The sequence below is a fragment of the Mytilus galloprovincialis genome, chromosome 2 (assembly GCF_965363235.1).
Source record: "Mytilus galloprovincialis chromosome 2, xbMytGall1.hap1.1, whole genome shotgun sequence".
In the NCBI taxonomy this organism is placed as follows: domain Eukaryota; kingdom Metazoa; phylum Mollusca; class Bivalvia; order Mytilida; family Mytilidae; genus Mytilus; species Mytilus galloprovincialis.
Window position 1 is genome coordinate 1,524,166 of NC_134839.1, and position 22,744 is coordinate 1,546,909.

The 22,744-nt window shown below is 32.4% G+C and overlaps 1 protein-coding gene across 1 annotated transcript in view; it reads left to right on the forward strand.

Annotated features, from left to right (window-relative positions):
- LOC143062657 (LIM/homeobox protein Lhx9-like) overlaps positions 1-11,383 on the forward strand; it is a 35,447-nt gene extending 24,064 nt beyond the window's left edge. Inside the window, exons 4-5 of the mRNA XM_076234345.1 lie at positions 9,671-9,888; positions 10,848-11,383. Of these exons, the coding sequence (XP_076090460.1) occupies positions 9,671-9,888; positions 10,848-11,132 (503 nt within the window). The 3' untranslated portion in view covers positions 11,133-11,383. The remainder of the gene's footprint in view (positions 1-9,670; positions 9,889-10,847) is intronic.
- The last annotated feature ends 11,361 nt before the right edge of the window (positions 11,384-22,744 follow it).

Genomic DNA, 22,744 nt, shown 5'->3' on the forward strand with positions numbered 1-22,744 from the left:
AGTGGTATTTTCCTTATACGTTTAAAATCCGATTGAATTAATGCTGTAAATTTTCATTCATGTTTCACTATCAATTTCTTTTAATGTTATGTAATAACTTTTTTTTCTAAATCTTCCAAGTATGGGATTGAATATAAATATATTTAGGTTTTCAATGACGACGAGGGTGCCCCTCAATTCAGACGGTTTGGTGCATTGTGGGAATGGATTAGTGTTTTGACATTGTGCACTCAGTTGAAAAAGTCTTACGAGAATATTACATGACTATAAACATGATAAAGTAACAGTTACATTTTTATGTGAAAAAAGCAGTATCTTGTGGAGAGTTGTCTCATTGACAATCATACCACATCTTCTTTTTTATAAATATTGGTTGGTCTCGACTTCATTTACCATCGTAACCATACCGCTAGAAATGCTCAACGAAAGTCGTTATGCTCATTTTCAGCAGAAGTTGAATTTCTAGATCGGTCCACTTGTCCATACAATTGAATTAACTATAGTTTTAGGAATTGTAAGGTACTTTAATGATTATTCTCAAAACTACCATGGATGATCGCTGATGTTCTTCTTTCATGAAATCGGAAATGTTTCGTTATGTTTCATAAAAAGGATGCTAGCCACTGTATAAATAAAGTTGACCAGTTCATACACTGTGTTGAAAATCGAAAATGCCAGATATTCGTGTAGCACATTTCAAACATTATCTCGGCGTATTGTAAACGAGTAGGTGTTAGCTTCCTTTTAATGTTCATTCATAAAACCAGAGACATATTATACAAACTAATGTTGAAGATGTAGTTTAAATATTAAGAGTTTGAAGTGTATGTCGTTTTCACACGGAACATCAAAAATCAATTCCTTTGATATTATGTTAAAGTTTTAATTCCCGAATGAGAAACAATACACATATTTAGTTGAGTATTTACAGAACTGTTGACCAGGTTGTTTATACTTTGAATAATTAATAAAAAGTGATTAAATTTTTGATTGCTTTTGAAGTGTAAATAAGGTCACAGAGGACAAGGTCTTTCGTAGAAATATGAAACATTCATGGGTTATTTTTTTAATCGTTTTCATTAGTGGAATAAAGTTGAATTTGCTGAATTCAGTTAGAGATGTTTACTTTTCTTTCCTATTTTAGAAAATTGAAAAATGTACCAACAATTATTTTTTTATGTTTAGGCCTAATTACTGTTTGTTTGCTTAATTTTATATTGATAAATTTTTCCGTTATATTTGGTTCTATTTTTCTCTCATGCTATGCCGCTCAAACTGGAAATCAGCTGGTACTTTATAAGGCCAATTAAAATTAATTGATAGATTTTCATCCCCGCCCGCCCCTCTGAAATCTTTCCGCCCCGATTTTTTTTATTTTTGAAAAAAAAAAAAAAACGATTTCCGGATTTTGTTCATTTCCGTTACCGGTAACCGTCGATGATTTTGTTTCATGTAAAACTTCCTTTCTAAAATTTCGGTTTTCGTATTTCTCGTATTCTTACTGAATGATTAAGTCCATATATTCTGCTGATCTATGATGACAACATCATTTCCCGAGAATAGAGATTGATTACGAGAAGGGCGTGAAATATTCGGGTTACAAGTAATACGATGTGTCCAAGGGTATCAGGTCCGTTCGCGCCCAATATACTTTCGCACCCTACACGTTCGCACCTCGCACGTTCGCACCCAAGGTCCGTTCGCACTTTACACGTTCGCGCCCAATTTTAATTCAAATTCCAGTTGAATAATTGGAAAATCATGATTGTTGTTTTTAATTGCTTTCGTGTAAATACTGAAAATTCAATTTATTTATAGCTTGGTATGAGTAAATGATTGAAGATTTTAAACTTGTAAAACACAAAAGATAATTTAATTGTTTTTAACAGCTTGGTACCTTTGATCTGAAACTATGAAACAATAAACTATAGCAATACACTAACCAAAACATGATTAAGAGTTATTCACGTTGACAGAATCCCAATTTATTTAGAAAGGAATAATATTTTCTTTTAACAATACACTATCCAAAACATGATTAAGATTTATTCAACACAAAAAAAAAAAAAAAAAAAACGCTGATTCACTTTATTTTGAGGACAATTATACTTATAAGAATACTACTTGCCAAGACTTGATTACAAAGTTATTAAACACAAAACCAATTAAAATTGGGCGCGAACATGTAGGGTGCGAACGGACTTTGGGTGCGAACATGTAGGGTGCGAAAGTGAAAGGGGGCGAACATGAGTGGGTGCGAACGTGAATGGGCGCGAACGGACCCGGATCGCCGTACGGTCACAAATGACACAAATCAGTAAAACACCTTGGATTTATTTTATTTATGCAATGACTTTGTGTCAAGAAATCTGGCCTGTGAATGAAACCCAAAAGCGTTAGAATCGTGGAACACATTTGACTTGAATAAAGAAATTAACACAAGCATGAACTTTTTAGATTGTTGACCGTATAATTATATATTGAGTTAAAAAAAAATCGACAAACATACGCATTTTTAATTTATTAATTATAGCAAGGTCTTAGATTTAGATTTAGCCTTAATTTCGTTTTTTGTAGAAATAGAGAAAACAACCTCTGTCCAATACCCACGATAGAGTCATTAAACAACTTTATGTTCTACATTGTAATTGTATTTGCATCTTGATGATATTAAGGCAGCAACCATTTGATTTTCTGGGGGGGGGCTATGGTTTTTTTTGGAAAAAAAAGTTTGTTTCCAGTTTTTGGAGAAAAAAATAATTTGTTTTTGATTCTGAGAAAAAAAAATTGTTTGTTTCACCCTCAGCTGTCACTATATGTAATGCTAAAATTGAAAGAAAAAAATTGTTTTCGACTTGTTGCGAAAAAAATAGATTGTTTTTCGCCACAGGCGAAAAAAAAAGTTTGCACAGAAAAAAAAACCATAGCCCCCCCCAGAAAATCAAATGGTTGCTGCCTAAGGACCAACCCTATTATTTAAACACTGTTTGAGTTTTCATTTTATGCTGTACTTTTCGTACTTTTGTTGAATACCAATGCATTTGCTTCATTTTATAAGAACAACAAAACATTGCTTAGAAAGCAAAATACATTTGATGTAGGTAATCCAACTGAAGAGAGCATTTCTCCACATTTCTGCTGTTTACTATAAATTAGGTTTCTAAAGCGGCAATTACATGTAGCACAGTTGTTGCCAATCAGAGATATATATTTATGAATTTGAAAAAAGCGGCACCAGCATATGGAGTATATGTGTCTCAATTGATACGTTACTTTAGAGATAGCTCAAAGTACGTTGGTTTTGTTGAACGAGGAATACTGCTTTCTCAAAAGTTGCTAAGACAGGGCTATGAATCAATCAAATTAAGGTCATCACTCAAGAAATTTTATGGTCGCCATCATGACAAAAGTGTGTCAGAAATCATATCTCAGTGATATTCTTCCTCAGTCATAACAACCTTTCATCATTACCGAACTGAACAAAGAAATAACATGACGGGTGCCGTATACGGTGCAGGAAATGCTTACCCTTCTGGAGCACCTGATTTCACTCCTGGTTTTTAGTGGAGTTCGTGTTGTTTCGTACTTCTTATTTGTAACCGTTGATGTAAATGTCTTTGGTTTTATAAGTCTTTGGTTACTCCTTGGTTTTGATTGTTATTGTCTTATACACGATACCTTATGGATGTATTATATATGCTTATTCGATTACAATTGCATATATGAATAACACATGACAAAAAGGTTTCATATGAAATAAAATTTAAAAAATAAAATCCTCCCACCCGCCCCATTTTTTTCAAAAATTTAGATGAAAATCTACTAATTAATTTTAGTTGGCCTAAGAATGAGGAGATGTGATATCATTGCCAACTAGACAACCATATTGTACTTCATCAATATTTCATAAAATTGCATTGAAGACCTGTTTGTGACCTTCTGCTGTATGTTGTCTGCTTTATGGTCGGTTTGTTGTCTCTTTGACACATTCCCCATTTCCATTCTGAATTTTATGTTGCATATAACATACTCACCTATTTTGCGTTACTTTGATTTCTGTTAACCTCTGCCATGCAGACGTTATATATATTTCTCGAATTAGTACTTTAAAAATTCAGAGAAAACAAAAACAGTGCGGTTGCGTTTTAAAATAACGTTTGCCTATTATGTTATTTTTATTCAATAAATCATTTTTATGTTTAAAATCCTCGTATTCAGTAGCTTTTAGATCTCTGTGACTTGGACGTATGTGCCGGATAGAGAAACTAATTCAAATATTTGATTTTTCTAATATTGACCACACTTGTTAGTCTATAAATAAATAGATGCCTCTTTACACAAGGAACCTGATTTAAATATAATATTTTAGTTATACATGCTCCCTTTTAAGTATAAATTCGAAGCAAACAATATAAATTTATGGTTGTTGAATTTAACAAAAGATTGACGCCTTCCTGACTATTTTTCTTGCAACAATTTTTTGTTGTACAATACATGTATCAAACATAATAGTATTTTAATAGACTTAATCCAGTGAATATAAAAAAAAAACAAATTCAATTTGTATTTCTGAAGTATTTATTAGAGCTAAACTGTGTGAATGTACGTTCTGACAGCAAACAAACGACACAAGCAATCAAGACAGGAGGTTATTACATTTCATAAACACTATGATTGTCAGAAAGTTATTTTAACGGACACTGTTTGCAGCAGAGCTAATTTAGTCCTCATTTTGACATCAGAAAAGGTAAAACTGAAATATTTATTACTGATGACAGAACTGAACTGTTCATGCAGCTAACTGTCTTTGGAACAAATAATTATATTTCAATCAACAGTCAATCTTGTAATTTAGAATTTACTTCACATATATTTCGTTCAACCTTTGTTTTACATTTTTAGCATTTGAATTTTAAACAGCCCACCCAAAAAGTTGCAAACATGAATGTTTTCAGTTGGTTTTACCCGTAATAAAGAAATATTAACTTTACTTAGTTTTAAGTTCTTGATTTTTCGTCCAGTGAATTTATCCGTGTATTCTTTATTTCATTACCCCAACACTAGCTTCCAATGTACCCAAAACAATTTTCATGACCACCAGTGCCATTATTAAAAGCTGATGCATATCACTTGAGTAAGCAGGTGATATAGCGATCGTGTTATTTACTGCGGAGATGATTATCCTCCATGGAGCGCAGTAATTTGTAGCTGATGATTTAGAGTGTTAAAACTATTGCAGAAATCTCCTGTTCTCCGCGGGGAAGTTCGGTACGTAGTTATCACCGATAACGAGCCAGTGATTTATTATTACCCCCAAACTGACATCAAACGTCAATCCCATACGAGTCACACAGACATTTTTAGGATCTGCTGTAAAATATTGTTCGTAATATTGATTTGATTTCGTTTTTAATGTTTAAACTATTTCATTTGAATATCATGTCAAAAGTTCCTAACACAATATGTGAAAATCCAAAAGGTGGAAAAAGATAATTAATTTCCGTATCTTCAGCCCAACCTTATTCTAAATAATTCTGAAGCATTTGAATGACTCGTTTAATTTTATGTTTTTGGTATAATAATGCAATTTGTACAAGTTATCGAACTAACTTTTTTCATTAAAAAAACACTCTATTTATGCATTTTTAATTTTCAATTAAATATCTGCAAAGGTCAATATCCTTTGCGCAAATTTATTTTTGCTTAATTATTGAATAGTAAAAGACTTAATTATTACGACGAAAAAGAGACTATATTTATCACCATGTTTTACACACTGCCTTTTCATGTCATGGAGTTTATGGTTTTCTAAACTTGCACATTTTAGCAATGAAAAGCTAATGAATGTTTCTTCGCGAACAGCATATGAGTGGCTACCTGAAAAATAAAATTAATGTTGACAGGAACATAAACTTTATCATGCGATTTTATCTTCACTATCAGTTTCGTTTATCCTGTATATAATTTGTAGTTCATAAAACGGGGTCGAATTTTTATTTAGGAGAAGGGAGTTGTGTAAATTTCACTTAGATGAATAAACAACTACTATGCCTAATAATTATATCATAAAAGTGAAGAAAAAAAAGGTTCACAGAGTGAGGAAATATTTTATATGTAATCTTAAAATATGAGATTATGATATGCATTTTATCAAAAGCTTCAATTGTGTCTTTCATGATAAATAAATAACATGAAGCCATATACCAACCTCAATAAAATGTTTTCTCTTTGTTGCCTACTTCGGAAGAGACAACATACTCTGCTTCAAATGTAACTCATGTAACCATAGTCAGTAATTTACAATATTGTGATATAAGTGTGAGGACGTGAAATGTAATGACAACATAATAAAGTCACTTCTATTTATTCAGATACGATGTCCACTATATCTGTATGTAGTCTTCCCTTGCGATAATTTTCTGAGACAGTTATATATGGCTCTGGCAAAAATGGAAGTCTTGATTGACAGTGTTTGACGGAGTTAACTGTTAAATACAAAATAACTTCGTTTTATTTCGACTGGGTCAACCCTAAAGGTGACTTGGGAAATAGAATCAGGTATTTTTATCTTCTTCCGACCATAAAGAACCTTCTTGGCAAAAGGGGGCGTCTGTTTGGTTAAACGGGATGAACAAATTGTAGAAAATCCTATATCATGTAATATGTGCATTATAACAGTAACAGCTCTGAGGGCCATGGTCAGTGGATAGCCTATTACAAGGCTAAAGTATCGCTTTTCAATATACCCTCATGTTCCAGTGGCATTCCTAACTTCTCGCCCTGTATCCAGGTCATCCGATATAACATGACCTACCTATTGTATTAATTGACGGTTTGTTCTCGTCCTGAGCATGTATGTAATATTGGCCACTGAACTTAGAAGTAAACAACAATAAACCAATCATGTGTGCGGCTCTAAACAATAAATTTTATTCACCTGGTTTTTTGAGTTGCCAAAAATCTCAATATATAATTAATGTTAGCGCTCGGTTTCTAAAACCTAGACGATTTTCAAAATTACTTAAACCATGATTAAAAGTTGTATAAGTTTTGATCATAAAATGATGGATGTGTAACCTTTCTTTAATAGAATTCATTGTAAAGACCTTACTAACCTTTCTCTTTATGTGGTTTACCAAAACATGTTAATAAACTTTCAGTGGGGCCCAAATTGAGTGGATCGGGGTAAAACACACTTCAGCAAAGTCAATCTATAGAATTAATGTGATTTATTGTTAAAACATAAATTGTTGAGAATGCATGAAAGAAGTCAAACTGATGCGGAAACCATGTTTGAAGCGTCTGATGAATGAATTGTATGAATATTGCTTGGAATATCAATCAAGAAAAACCAGTACAAGGTTTATCACTTTTTGTGTATCAATTGTTTCAACCACATGAGCAATCGACACATGATGTGATTGTATTTTTTTTTCTCCATTTCTGATAAAAATAGGACCAGTTAAAACGTAGAAATCAAAATTCATATGTTTTATGGTGTCTTTCAAGTATAAAGTGTGTAGGTCTTATCCTAGAAAGTAAACATGTACTTGCTTAATTTATTTTGTCTCAATGTGTTGATTTAAAACTTGACATACATACTTTCACAAGATATAATTTATAATAATAGACCCTTGGTTGATGTCCTTTTTTTGCATTATTGTGTTGTAGGAATACTGTCTCATTTTATGATATATTCTTATTTTCTAAGAACCAGAATAATTTGCACCAAACTAAAATTTAGCTGTGACAGAACTGTTTACTGATTAAAATATTTGAATCAGAAAATTCAGAAGTTTAAAATGAAAAGATAATGAACATGGTGCACTGGAAGATATACTTATCTCATAAATTTAAAATAAATTTCAAATGCTCTAAGTTAAATTTATTGGAATTTGACAATAAATCATATTAAAAAAAACTTTTAAGTCAAATTCATGTAAATATTTGTTGAAAAGGTGTGGAGAACATGTAAAATAGTCTGAAAAAGTAATGATTTAAAATTTACCCAATAATATAAATACGTACGGTATATATACGAAATTTTTTCTTCTACAAAACCGAAAAGAAATTGCACTTATCGATCTTATGCTGGTTAAACTACATTGAAAATAGTGTAAATGTTGATTAAAACTGCTTTCACATAAATTTGCAAGTGCTGAGAGTGGCTGTAAACTTTAGTGCCCAATAAATATATATATATATATAATTGAATTTCACTAAACTTACATGATATACACACAATATTTGCTAAAAGAAAGGTTGACACACATATAATAGTGATACTGTAAAACAGTAGCTAAAACATTGTCAAGCATGACCTTGGTCGTTTGTATACAACTTTCTGTGGTAAATCGTGGATGAAAAGCTAATAGTTACATAACGTGAGCATAGTTGTTTGTTTAATATGGATCAGCAATGCAGGGAATTCAGTCTGATTTAGGCGTCATCATATTCATGACGTTCACGCAACCGGTTTTCTCGTCAAAAATGCATTAGGAACACTTCGTATTGACGGACAAGGCGCGGGAAACATGGTGGTCTGTCGTAAATGAAAATATCTACAAACAGAAAAACTGTCAAAATCTATCGGTAGCTATAGATGATATTTTCGCGTCTGTAGTGACATCATATTCCCACTCTGACTGCAGAAGCGGTGAAAATGGATCTTGCAACCATCCATGACACGTTTACCCAACCATACGATAACATCCGTCAATCCAGAATACCACACATTTAGATGCACTGTCGTCTGCAAATCTACGTTTTTGCATATCCATATGTATTTCATCAATTGGCATGATTTATTGCTACTGTTTTTATGCATTTTGTTTGAAAATTAAAGATTTGAAAGCCTGAGCTAAAATGTGCCGAAAAGAGATGATATATACAATAGATTTTTACATTTGATAATAGTATTTTAAGCGTTGGATGCCATGAATTAAAAGGTTTTTTTAAGATGATAATTTAGTATGTATATACGCTTTGAGTTGATTTAAAGACCAGAGAAAATCTTGCAATGATTGATTCGAGTTTTAAAAAAATATGTAGGATATAGTCATAATTCAAAGAAGCATAGATATAAGTGATTATAGAATATGCACTAGAAATACGTAAGCGGCTTTTTAAAACGTTAATCTATGCAGACTAATCCGTCTTCAAATGGAACCCCTCAGAGGCGGATTTAGGGGGGGGCAGGGGGCCCGGGCCCCCCCCTTTTGGGGAAAAAAAAATTTGGTTGCTTATATAGGGAATCACTGAAGCGTGACTGGAGCGGGCCCCCTCTTAGGTCAGTCAGTGGGCCCCCACTTATGAAAATTTCTGGATCCGCCACTGCCCCTGTTAGCTATATTTGGGTTTGTTGGGATGAACGTCCTTGCATACTTTATAACATATATATGTGTATAGATTGTTGTGGGCTATAAAAAAAACTACATGCACAAGACCGTGAAACAAAACAAAAGACACAATGAACACATTGTGTATATATACTTGCATGTATTTTGGTATCGTTGAGTTTCTGTCTTATTGACGTTTACGTCAGCAACGGGCTTTTGAACACTGAATCACGGCATTTAAAAAAGCTTCTAACCCCAGATGTTTCAATATACTTTTAATATCGACTATTGTTAACACTATATATATGTCTAACTTATGTTATATTTTGCAGGTTTAGTCCCTGGTGATGGTTCAGATAGAGGAGGCGACATGATGAGACAGGATGGCTACTGTAGTCAGCAACCTCCGCGACAAAAAAGAGTCCGAACTTCATTTAAACATCACCAATTACGAACAATGAAATCCTACTTTAACCTGAACCACAATCCTGATGCTAAAGATTTGAAACAACTTTCTCAAAAGACTGGATTATCAAAACGTGTACTACAGGTAATGATTTTTTTTTATATATAGCAGTTTTCAATACATATAACAAAAAGGGTATGCATATATACTAATTTTATGACGACACGTGGTTCTATAAAGATTTAAAACGATTCAGAGCTTTAGAGCTTTAAACCCAAATGGAACAAAACAACTTAAAACAATTAAAAAAAAATTGATCATAAGTTTCATGCATGAAATTAAGTATAGCAATGTGAATCAAAAGAGACTGCTGGATAAACGTACCGGACGTTTAATAAAACAGAAACCTCGCGAACCATAGATAACTATAGATGTCATTTCACAGTCTTCTTCTTTATAGCTGTAAGATATGTCAAGCTCAAAATCAACCTTTGTTATACACTTAAATTGTTAATGAATCGAACAGACTATATCATACATAGATTAGTCTTTAGGATTCTACAAATGATGGAAAACATGAAAATATTATGTACATACCAAAACTTGTAGGCTTCATCCTTCAGTTTGCGACTCAAGGGGTACATATATACGCGAAACATCAGTCTATTTAGAATAATAATAATTTATTTGCTAAAATAAAAACCAGATAGAAAGACTCACTTCTATACTATAGAACTTTTTATTTTAAATATTAGCATTTATTACATTTTAATTATTTCCATTTCTGGGAATATGACGAAAAATAAATATAAACCCTTGATCTGAAATTCGAAACTTATAGCCTAGGTTGGTACATAGAGGCATGGTTAGTAGTATGTGTATATTGTTTATGCAGTAGAACAGGAATGGCTAACTCATTCTAGTTTTAGTGCACGGAAGTTGTGTCGCTAACTGTTTACTGTTTCCGTTTAGTTTTTGTTGACTATATTGTAACAGTTTGTCTTTCCCCATGAATTGATCCTTTGGCCTTGTAAACATAATTTCTGTTACAAACTTAACAAATTATATGCATATAATTCAATCAATATTAATCTCATTTTCAGGTATGGTTTCAAAATGCTCGAGCTAAACACCGAAGAAATCAAATGAAATCGGATGGAGATAAACCAGAAAAGGCCGACGATCAATCGGAGTCGGGAACAATGGATGACGACAAAATTAAAGACTCAATGTCAATGTCGGAAATTACCGACAGTCAATCTCCTATGATGTCGGATATAAGTGATTCACCGTCTTTGTCGGAATTACAAAGTGTTCATGTCGAATCCGACCACTCTACAAGTAGTTTATCAGACTTATTTACAAATTCAATTAACTCAATCAATTGATATTTGTCATGACAACATTTCTGTGAATTTGTGTTTTTAGTGCTATTTTTACCTCTGTTTAAATGTTTTATTTTTGTCTGTTATGTACTAATATGTTTATACATAATATTAAGATCCCATATTTCATTTAACCAAAACCAAAATTAAGAAGAGTACACTTATTTTACGTGCAGTAGATATTTTTTTGTAAGTGGTTCTTTCTTTTTAATTTTCTTAATTTTTTTTATGAATGTTTTAAACATTGTTTGACGTAGGGGAGCTACCATTTGATTTTTATGGGGAGGCTAGGATGAAAAATTTTGTCCTGCCTTTTTTTTATGTGTAATCTCTGTCCTGCCTTTTTATTTTTCAGTCTATTCGGTCCTGCCTTTTTTTTCTTAGCTTATCCTGACTTTTTTACAACAATTTGTCATCCTGCCTTTTTTTTTGCCAAGTTACTCATCCTGCCTTTTTTTCAAATTTCATCCTAGCCCCCCCCCCCCCCCCCCCCCCATAAAAATCAAATGGTAGCTCCCTAAAGTGTGAATGACATCTCATGTAAGGAACTAGTTATGGTAAGACAGTAGAAGGACCATCTCATTTTTCGTCATAGAACAATTTAGAAGGAAAGGATTAAGCGCCATACATAGTAAAACCAATTTATGCACCATTTTTAAGTCTATTTTTTTAGTGAAAAGTACAATTATCAATGACAGTTCTAGCAATAGATCCACGCTTCTCCTTCTTTACTACTAAAAAAGTAGATTTAGCAATCATTACAAAAATTGGCGTGTCCTGAAAGAAATACTAAAGTACGGAAAACAAACACTCGTAACTAAGTTATTTTTGTGAACTCAATTGCTACAAGTCTATTCGTTCAAGTCTAGATAACTTGAAACTCGACTGTTCCTAGTTCACTCATTCTACTCTAGAATAAAGATAATAATACTATAATACAGACTACTTAAAAAAATCGAACTATTTTATCCATGAAAATGATTTCTGTGCAGTTCATAATATTTACCGAGCATGTCCGTGCTAATTCTTGACGTTTCCGATACCTTTATCGATCCCATCCCATTACAGCATACGTCACATTATTCACTTTACTCTCCTCTCTTTGGTTTCAAACCGCATAGTTCGTTCCATTTTTAATCAAACTGTAAATGCAAACAGTTAACTTTTTAATCAAACCATCCAAAATTATTGTTAGCGGTGTTATAGTGAGGGCTTTTCTCGCTAAATTGGGCAATCGAAAATGCTAGTGAACTGATAAATAGTGTGTTAAAATGGACTGGAATATCCACTAGTTATTTGAAGTTTTCTCAAAACATTTAGCACCCTCTTTCTGATGTCGTATTCAAGCATTATGCGTCCCAACTGTCGACTTTATATTTATTTTTGGCATTGTACACGACCTATTTCTTGTATATTGCGACGATTTTGGCAAGGAGAATGTCTTGATTTATTTAAAATTCAGTATCTTTCGAGATTTTTTTCCCGTACGAGAATTATCAGTTGTTTTTGTGGTTTTGGAATTATAAAATAACACATTCATAATTTTTTTTTAAAGTTGTGAAATGATAACAACGAAACCAAAATATAGATTAAACTTACAATACATCAGTTTGATTGCAACTCATTTGATTGTAAATTTGCCGCGTCTATATTCTACCCATTTACCTAACCTATGCAAACCCAACACGACATCCAACCCTTTTACCTACAATAGGATAATAGAGAAGGCTATTTGACTTGCTAAATATGTATAATCATGAATTATGCTTTTAAGGCCTAACAAAAAAAACTTATGTTTCCACTCACTTTGTATCTACACTCGAGATTATTTTGTTATTTTTTTAAACATACTCTATCATAGTCGGAAGACTGTTTCCCATGTACAACCCATCAAAACCCTTTTATAAAACAATCATTTATCTATCTATCTACCCTTATTTTATCATCGCATTGTCGGGAACACAAGTATTTTTTTTAATTATCATTTAAATTATTTTTTTGCAAAAATTTAGTATGACAATCATGAAATATTTAGAATCAAAAGAGGATGATAGTGTATTTGTGTTTATATATATTTATGTTTGATAATGTTCGTTTGTCATCAGGACAAAGGTACGTTTAAAATGGAACTTAGATGTATCGTATATTTTGTTGAATTTTATAAATAAATGAAAAAAAAAAATCTTATTTTTACAACTCCTATACTCATTCAATGAATAAGAAATATAATTGAGAATGGAAATAGGGAATGTGTCAAAGAGACAACAACCCGACCAAAGAGCAGACAACAGCCGAAGGCCACCGATGGGTCGTCAATGCAGCGTGAAACTCCCGCACCCTGAGGCGTGCTTCAGTTTTAATATATCGAAATTTGGAATTTATCGACTTACTTTAGGAATTTCTACCACAGGAATAGATCGCCTGAGCTATATCTAGCAAAATCCTTCGGAGTTTTGAGTCATCGATGCTCATGAATTTCGTTTATAAACCTTGTTTACTTTTCTGATTCAATCGTCACTGATGAGTCTTTTGTTTACACTCTATAAAAATAAGATATTTTCAATGATTGCCACTGATACAACTACCCACAATGTATCAAATAACAATAATACTATCAACTATAGGACATCGTATAGTAAAAAAGATACAATGGGGTCGTTTAAAATCACACGTCGAGTAAGTTATAAACGGCACCAGAAAGAATAAACGTGAAACAATTCACAAGACAAAACTTACGGCATGATTCATGCTAAAACAATAAATGAACAGCAATTATGTTAGACGATAACCAACGACAACGCCTGTCATGGCGCCCAGAATCCTGAATTGGTTCATCCTTGAATTTTCAAAGAGAAGTGATCTTTCGGTTCTTGTGTGTGTTGTTCTTTTGCATTTAGGATTTGTTCGTTTAGGGATTTTGTGTCCTGAATTGATACATTCATGTTGATATTTCCACATAATAAACCGTAATTCGTAAGAGACATATATCGCCATTGCAAAAAAGAGACACGGACAAACAGTAGACCACGTCAGAAAGAAACTGAGATATCGAGAAAAAAAAATACAAAAAAAAAACCAAGACACTTAACGTACTATTAACTTGGACGATAAATAGTTCCTGCTGCACATACAGCTATGCTTTTTACTGTTCATTCCTGTAGATGCTCTAATGTTCTGTAAAAGTGTTGAGTGGACTTGTTGGGTTTTTTTTGTTATTGTTTTTTTTTTTTTTTTATTTTTTTTTTTGTATTTTTTTATCTCAGACGTCTATCTGAGGACGGTTCAATCATATACACTCAATGCTCTAACATGAATATATAGGAGAATTTATATCATGGGTAGATAAAAATTCTTTCAAATGTGACAAAGACTTAAATGTGTTAAAATTAGATATATTCCCACATCAAGCACAAATATAATAAATAAGGGTAACGGTGAATGCGTCAAAGAGACAACAACCTGGCCAAAGAGCAGAACAAATGTTTACAAAAGAGAAAAATAGCTCCAATTAACTTCTCAAGGAATACCAGCATTGCACTTTCACTGTTTATTACCAGTTTGAGAAGGTGCATTGGTAATTTTAAAAGAACGACGAAAATAGGACAGGAAACTGGCTTTTTTTGACGAATACAAAGAAATACCCTCAACAATCTCCTTCAAGAACTTCACAGGGAGGACCCCGCTGCAAAATTCATGAATTATTTAAGAATTGACAAAACGACATTAAGTCCTCAATTGATGAAGTTGAACCTCTCATCGAAACAAATTCAATAAATTCATCTTTCATTTCTTTCTCCGCAGCTGGTAATTTTCTTTTTAACACCAATATTGCTATACTGCTTTTGTTTTATAAACTAAATATTACATCATTTCTAAACCGCATTATGATTAACTTATTCCTGTCAAAGTCTATCAAAGATTCAAGGAAAAAAGGATGAAACTGTAAGTCCGTCAAACGTTTTGATCAAAGTTATCTTTGGCACTTGTCACTATAAAAAATCCTTCAAAACTTTTAAGTTCGGAAGGTGTCTCCTTTCTTATATCGCTTTAAAGGTATGTCGAAAATTGGCATGAAGAAAGGTGATACCTGTACGATTCAGGACATACCTGGTTTGTAAGAGGTTAAACTTAAGATAAAAAATTTAGAAAGCTATGAAAATTGCAAAATTTGGTTGAACAGATAGGGACTTTTAATTGGTGGTCTGACACCTGAACGCACACGGAAAAGTAGTTCATTTAAGACACAAGAACGTAGAATGAGGGAAATATATCGAGAAAAAAAACTTAATTATATAATTATGGTTTAATAGACATACCGGCTACGAGATATAAAAAAATCTAAAGTATGTTTTTTTTTTTGTTCAATCATTAAAATTTAACGAAAGTGAAATAGCGAAATAATAATTCACATTTAGCAGCGAGTATAGTTCATTTTTTTCAAATTAAGCTGAGAAACATTGATGATGAATTATTTACTTGCAAGGGAATAATTCGACCTCATTGAATCCGTATTCAGGTGAACTTCAATTTAACCCCTTAGCTAGAGATGGATAACGCATGCATTGTGCGGTTCGGTTATTTAAAGGAAAAGAATGTCAACATTGAAAATGAATTCAATAGACAATAGACAATACTTTATTAATAAACCTCAGACACATAGGTGTACAAGAGGACATCATATATACACGTATGCACATGATTATACTCAATATATTTACACTAAACATAATAATGCTACAAACATGGTAAAATATAGCAAAATGTCAAGTTACAAACTACCATAACATTCAACTCAAAAAAGACTACATAAATCACAAGTATCGTGTAAGAATTTTTAAAAACATTGCTAAATTTTTGTCAAGTTCTACATGACAAAATTTTAAAAGCTGTTTAAATTTGTACTCCGTTGGATTTGCAGTATAATATTGTGGTATATACTTATTTCTAAGCAGTTTTATTTCCTGTTTTTGACATTTAAATAGATAATGAAATTCATCTCCTATTCCATTTTCACAGAGATGACAAATTCGTGCATTTTTTTGAATTCCGGACCATCTTCCCGTTTCTACAGGAAATTTTAAATTTGAACATCTGAGTTTTGCCATATAAATCCTGTCACACAGCTTCAACTTTATGAAATAGGTTTCCAAACGAAATTCCTCTTTATAAAATGAATAAAATGCACCTCTTGAAGAGTTATTCATTTGTGAAAACCAATGTTGGATGAATTGGTCATTCAGTTTTTGTGAAATAATGTTCTTTAAACCCAGTTTATCCAATGGAAGTTGATTTTGCCAAATAAAACTAATTCCATTTTCGTCAAATATGGATTTAACGTACGTAATCCATTTAAATTTTGTGGGGTTTTGAAAATGTAATTTGAGCATTAATTTATACATAATGGAAGATAAATTCGAAACAAAGGTATATCATTTGATTGACTGATCCGATTCACGAAAAATACTTATACAGGTAAAAACAATGATTAACAAATGTTTTTAATCTATAATATGAAATTAAACAAACCTAGAAAATCCAATTGCACGAGAGTTCACTTCCTATTTTTATCTATTTTTATGTTTATATTGCTTATGTGACCCTCGGAGGTCTTCGGAGATCAACTCGATAGTTAATTAGTTGGAATCAAGACAACAATACACTCGAATCGAAGGTACATATTATCGAGCCCATGTCCTGTAAAATGTTTTTAGACTTGTTTATAATTAGTATGATTGTTTTACATGGCTATAAATCAATTATGAGAATTTGAGTCAAATCAGTTCTTACGAATTTGACAGCTTGTGTCCCTTTAAAATTACAATAGCGTTGGGAATATTTATAACTGTAGACCAATCTAAAACTCAATGTGATTTGAAACATAATGTTGATTTATAGACAATGCATATAACAAAATATTAATCTAGAAGTTTCGTGCAATAATATAACAGCAGCCAACTGTTCTGCATCAGATGCGCACTTTGACAGTAAATATAACTTCAGTGATGCAAGAAGCCAATATATTTGAAAATCAAAAACTTATATACAAACATGATGAGTTTATATATATATGCAATTTCAAAAATCTGTAAAAAATAATATTGAATGTCTGCATTATTAAAATAGTGATACGCTTAATTAATAGAACTATTTTGATACATAAAAAAAGTAGAAAGTCCAATCAGAACTCGATCAGTTTCCATAAATATTTTTTAAACAACAAATTACAAAGTATAAGAAATTAGTTTGTTGTATGATTTTTTTGGTTACATCTCTTGCCCCGCAAACAAAGGACGGATCTTTCTACATGGGAACTTGCAATAGATTGAGACTATCCATGTCTTCAGATGCGATAACATGTGCCTTATCAACGCCGTGAAATTGATGAAGAATTGTATCGAGTTAAGATAAGTTACTTATTTGATAACAATTTGTTTGGCTTGTCGGAATTGGTAATGGATTATTTCCGAACTAATGGTGTAATTAATTACACACCAAGAGACATTTCACATCTTCAATGTAGCAATTGACAAGAGTACAGACATCACTTCGCGTCACTAGCGATACCAAATGACGTTCGATTTGTCAGCTGTAAGGGTCTTATATGACAGTATAGAGATATTCCGATGACAAACTGAAAGCAGGTACCGAGCTTAATAAAGTTGAAAATTGTTGGTTCTGTCAGAAAACCATGATTAATGAAATATTGAGTCAATATACTGGTTCACAATGACTGTTATTTTATACCGATTGAAGAAATAAAGGATTACTCTTGATATGATCACGAAACATCTAGAATTTATTTATTTTTTAATTCCGAATTTCGGCAAGAAGAACATGAAATTTTATCAATGAAAGATATCTCTAAAATTTAATGACAAGTATTCAAAAACATTAAATCATTGCACCTAGTATTTACTCATCAATCACTATTGTACTAATATAATAAGATCAGCACATTTTATTTGTTTGGTGATCAACTCACTACCTGAATTGAAGCAAGAAACAACTTCATTTAAAGTTAATATAAAAAAGAAGATGTGGTATGATTGTTAATGAGAAAACTCTCTACAAAAGACCAAAATGACACAGAAATTAACAACTATAGGTCACCGTACGGCCACAAGAGACCGAAATGACACAGAAATTCACAATTATAGGTCACCGCATAGTCAGATATACAAGGCCCAGAAATGACAATGTAATGTTATGTAAACGGAAAAATTAACTTATAAGAATTGATTGCTTTTTATCAATGATTTTATTGGTGTGTGAAAGCGTTGACCGAAGCACATTTTGAACAAAGCGCTTTCTACAGCAAAAACATGTGCGCAGGATCAACACTTTTACAACCCTATAAAATAACTAAAAGAAGCATTCAATTCTTATAATTACATTTTTATGCAAGAACCATAAAATTAACAGGTATACCAAGCTTTTCAAAGAAGCCAGATTATTTAATTTCACTTTCAGATATATTGATGATGTTCTTTCCGTAAACGATCCGAACTTTTCTGATTAGGTTCCATTAATATATCCGCCAGAACTAGAGATTAAAGAAACAACAGACACGGCTTCCTCCGCCTCATTTTTAGACTTATATCTCGAATTTGACTTACACAGTCATCTTAGTACCAGAATCTATGACAAACGAGACGGTTTTAATTTTGAAATTATAAATTTCCCCCACCTTAGTAGCAATAACCAACTTCACCTGCATATTTCCCAGCTTATTCGATATTCAAGAGCTTGCAGCTCCTACTCAGACTTTGTAAAACGTCATCAGTGTCTGGGTAGAAAGTTGATGACCAGGGGTATGTCAAAGAACGTCTCTTCCTTTTTTCTAAAAAAGTTCATCGGAAGGTACCAAGACCTTGTTGATAAATATTCCGTATCAACTTCACAAATAGTACACGATGGTCTTGATGTATAGATTCTGCGTACTAGTGTTGTTTATCATCTTAACAACGTGTTTTATAGTTCTTTCATTTGTCTTTGTTTTATTATTAATATTACTTTTACTGTTGAATGGTTTTATGTGATATCCGTTTGACGTGGCTCGGTACTTATACATCTAGTCAATGTGTTTGTATTGTCTTTCATTTTTTGGTGGCGTGTTTTGTATATGCGACTTTTTGTATTTCTTTGGTTCTTATAACGTGACTCTGTACTTTAAAAGATCCCGTCAGTATGATATTGTTCTATTTTATGTCATTATGATATGTTTCTATTATGAATTACAAAATACGTTGAACCATAAACGCCAAAATCATTCAATCGCGTAGTGGAATTAACTATTTGTGGATTCTTATAAATTCTATATATAACTTTTGGACTATTTTCAATCTCGGTCTATTTCTGAAATTGATTCTTACATACTTTTGATTTTTAACCCTATATGCTAACATTGCCTATGTAAATTTTAAAAATGTTTGTATGCACATTGAACGACAAATCTATGTGACGTATAAAATTTTCTGACGTCAGATACACAAATCAATGAATGTGTTTGTAGATAGATGTTTGTGTGTTCTGTTAAGTTGTTCCTTTTTGAAACTGTTTTACGATGATGACTGATGTACCAATATTTTGACTATTTCATTTATTGTGTCTGTTTAGTTAACCTTCAATGTAAATATAACGTAATTTGATGAGACTGTCATCAAAGTGAGAGGGTTAGCGCTATAAAACCAGGTTTAATCCACCATTTTCTACATTTGAAAATGCCTGTATCAAGTCAGGAATACATGATGACAGTTTTTGTCCATTCGTTTCTGATGCGTTTTGTTATTTGATTTTGCCATGTGATTATGGACTTTCCGAATTGATTTTCCTCTAAGTTCAGTATTTTTGTGATTTTACTTTTTTCCCATTGCTTTTCTGTGTATTGTTTTATCTTGTCACTGAAAAAGCACGTGCCGTCATAGCTGTTGTATTGCATATGGAAATAAAACTATGAATTTTGAGTGTCTCGAGACTGATTGTTGTCTAAAATTAGAATTATACATTCCAATACTACATACATGTGATGTAATTATACTCCAATAACACCCAAAAACCTTTTGGTTCTGAACAGATTCTGAACAGTTTTGGTAATTAACATGGTCTAATAAAAGTATAAACCAAGGGAAATTCAAGAGTTCTAACACACTTATCACATACAAGTATTTTGAAATATGCAAATCTAATAAGAATTGTCAAATATTCAATCAGTTGTGTTATTGTCTTTGTAAATAAAATACGAGAACCGACCTTGCAAGACAGGCCCGTAGCCAGGAATTTCCAGGGGGGGGAGGTCGTTGGACTCATGAACTCGACTTTAACAGTCACAATTTGAACAAAACATTGACTTTAACAGTCACAATTTGATTTCAAGGGGGAGTTCTTCCGAACCCCCCTGACTACGGGTATGCAAGACCCTCATGGGTAATCTCAAGGTAGTTAACACCACCCCTCGCCAACTACTAGTAACTAGTACACAGTATACACATATAGTCTCCTGTTCTACTTTGAGCGAATTGGCTTTGCATGTAATTTTCAAATTGCAAAGGAGTAGGGGCATTAGGGCCTAGAAAATAAAATGTTTGAAAACCATTTCAAATTGGCACATAATGTTTAGAAATGCATCGAGTCAAGAAATATAAATGAAAAACATGAAGATTTTTATCTGATGACGTCACAATTACGTCATTATATGTACTGTTTTCACATAAACGATAAAAAAAATACAGAATTTATGCAGTTTTCTATCTTTATTTCCGTTGTGGAAAAATCCCGCACAGCCAAGAAACAACAACATAATTAGAGAGACTCTTTACTATAACTATTGCCATAATCTCACCAAATATAAAGTTGTTTCTTGGGTGCTCACATTCTTTGCCAATCTAAAATAAACTTAAAATTTGATGAAAAAAACAAGGAAAATCACGAAATTTAACATAATAGTCAAATTAAGTCATGATTTGTTGCCATGGTAACTTGTTCGATGTCAATTTTTTTTTGTGTTTCTTAGTTCCTGATACCTAAGTCAAGTTTTCAGTTATTTAAGAATATGTATGATAACTTATAAATTTGCAATAATTTTTGGGCCAAGTAAGGGCCTTATTGCCCCTACTCCTTTATTTGGGTTCTCTGAGCGGAAAATGCAGAGTGGCTTGTTTAGAAATGAGACTAAAAAGAAATTGCTTTGCATTCAAACCCTAGGCCTTTCGTTGGAAGGCGACCTAATTTCATGAACATTTGTAAATGGCAATTAAGACAACATTTTTAGCATGCAGTTAATATCTTAAGTTATGGAATTCTAGTTCATTTCCAATTGCTCCTGTTGAAAAAGACATTTTTATCTTGCATGTTAGGCGTCAGTTTAGTTGGTTCTATGTTATCAAAGCCATTGTCTTTGAAACAAACTGAACAAATCACTTGACAATTTTATCTGTTTATCTCCAATTTCAATTGATATTTAAGATGTTTATTTCTTTTTCATTTTGCCTCTGGGAACTATTTTGTGCTTGTCTTAGTGTAGATTTATCGATGTTAAGAGATTCCCTAAGTCCCATTCATCCGCTCACACGAGACAGCTTCTCATTTTCATTACGAGGCTCAGCTGCAAAAGAAAGGGTGGTAATTAGTGTCGCAAAACTGCCGTGGAACATCCGGGTCACGGAGTTAATGTTCCGAACGTTTCATGTTGAACTTCTTGTATTCCAAGGTTTTTTTTATAAATATGGAAAATATGCCCAGGGATAAGAAATATCCCATGTCGATTTATTCACTCAATTTTAAAAGTCGTAAAATTTTTATTCGTTTTCGGGTTTACCATACACACACGTCGCCTGAACCTACAACTTTCCTACAGCTGATTCGAATAAAGGTTATTCCATTGGGAACATAAAACTATAGTCTTCTCTATACTGAAGTGAAATAAAAGAATTATGAATTGTTCATCACGACTCGTTTGTCTTTTGATCTCACATGTAAATCATTCAAAACTTGACTTAACCACACCCACCGGTGGTAATAAAAATAGATAAAGAATCCTTAAATCTTGTACTGTGAAGCTCTCTTGATATATGCTGAAGAGAACATATGGATGAGAACCATGCAAAACTAATAAAATAATATACCTGATGCAATAAGCATTTCTCGAGTTTTCATATAAGAGAGAGCTATAAGATTTATTTTTCTTTAGTTTGATATACAAAAATCAAATTAGCTATATCTGTTTGTACCCCAATTGTTGCCACCTTTTCAAAGAAGTAATAAAGATTTCCAGACTGATTATATGACGGGTGGCGCAAGTGAAGCAAGAGCTGCATATCCGTTTAGGGTACATACGTTCCGTCAATTTATGGTCGAGTTCGTGTTCTACAATTTAGTTTTTCGTGTATAGAGGATGAGATTTTCTGTACATTTTGAAATTCTAATTATTTAATTTTGGCCAAATTCTTGTTCTCACTTTGTTGGGGTAAATACTACTTTTTTTGTTACAACATGCAATGTTGATATCAAATCTCAGGTTCCTGGAAATCTAAATGGGACGCATCTTATCCTGATGCATTTTTATTCGTTTCGTTAATTTTCGAGTCTTTTTTTTAAACTGTTATAAATCGTGTTTTAAA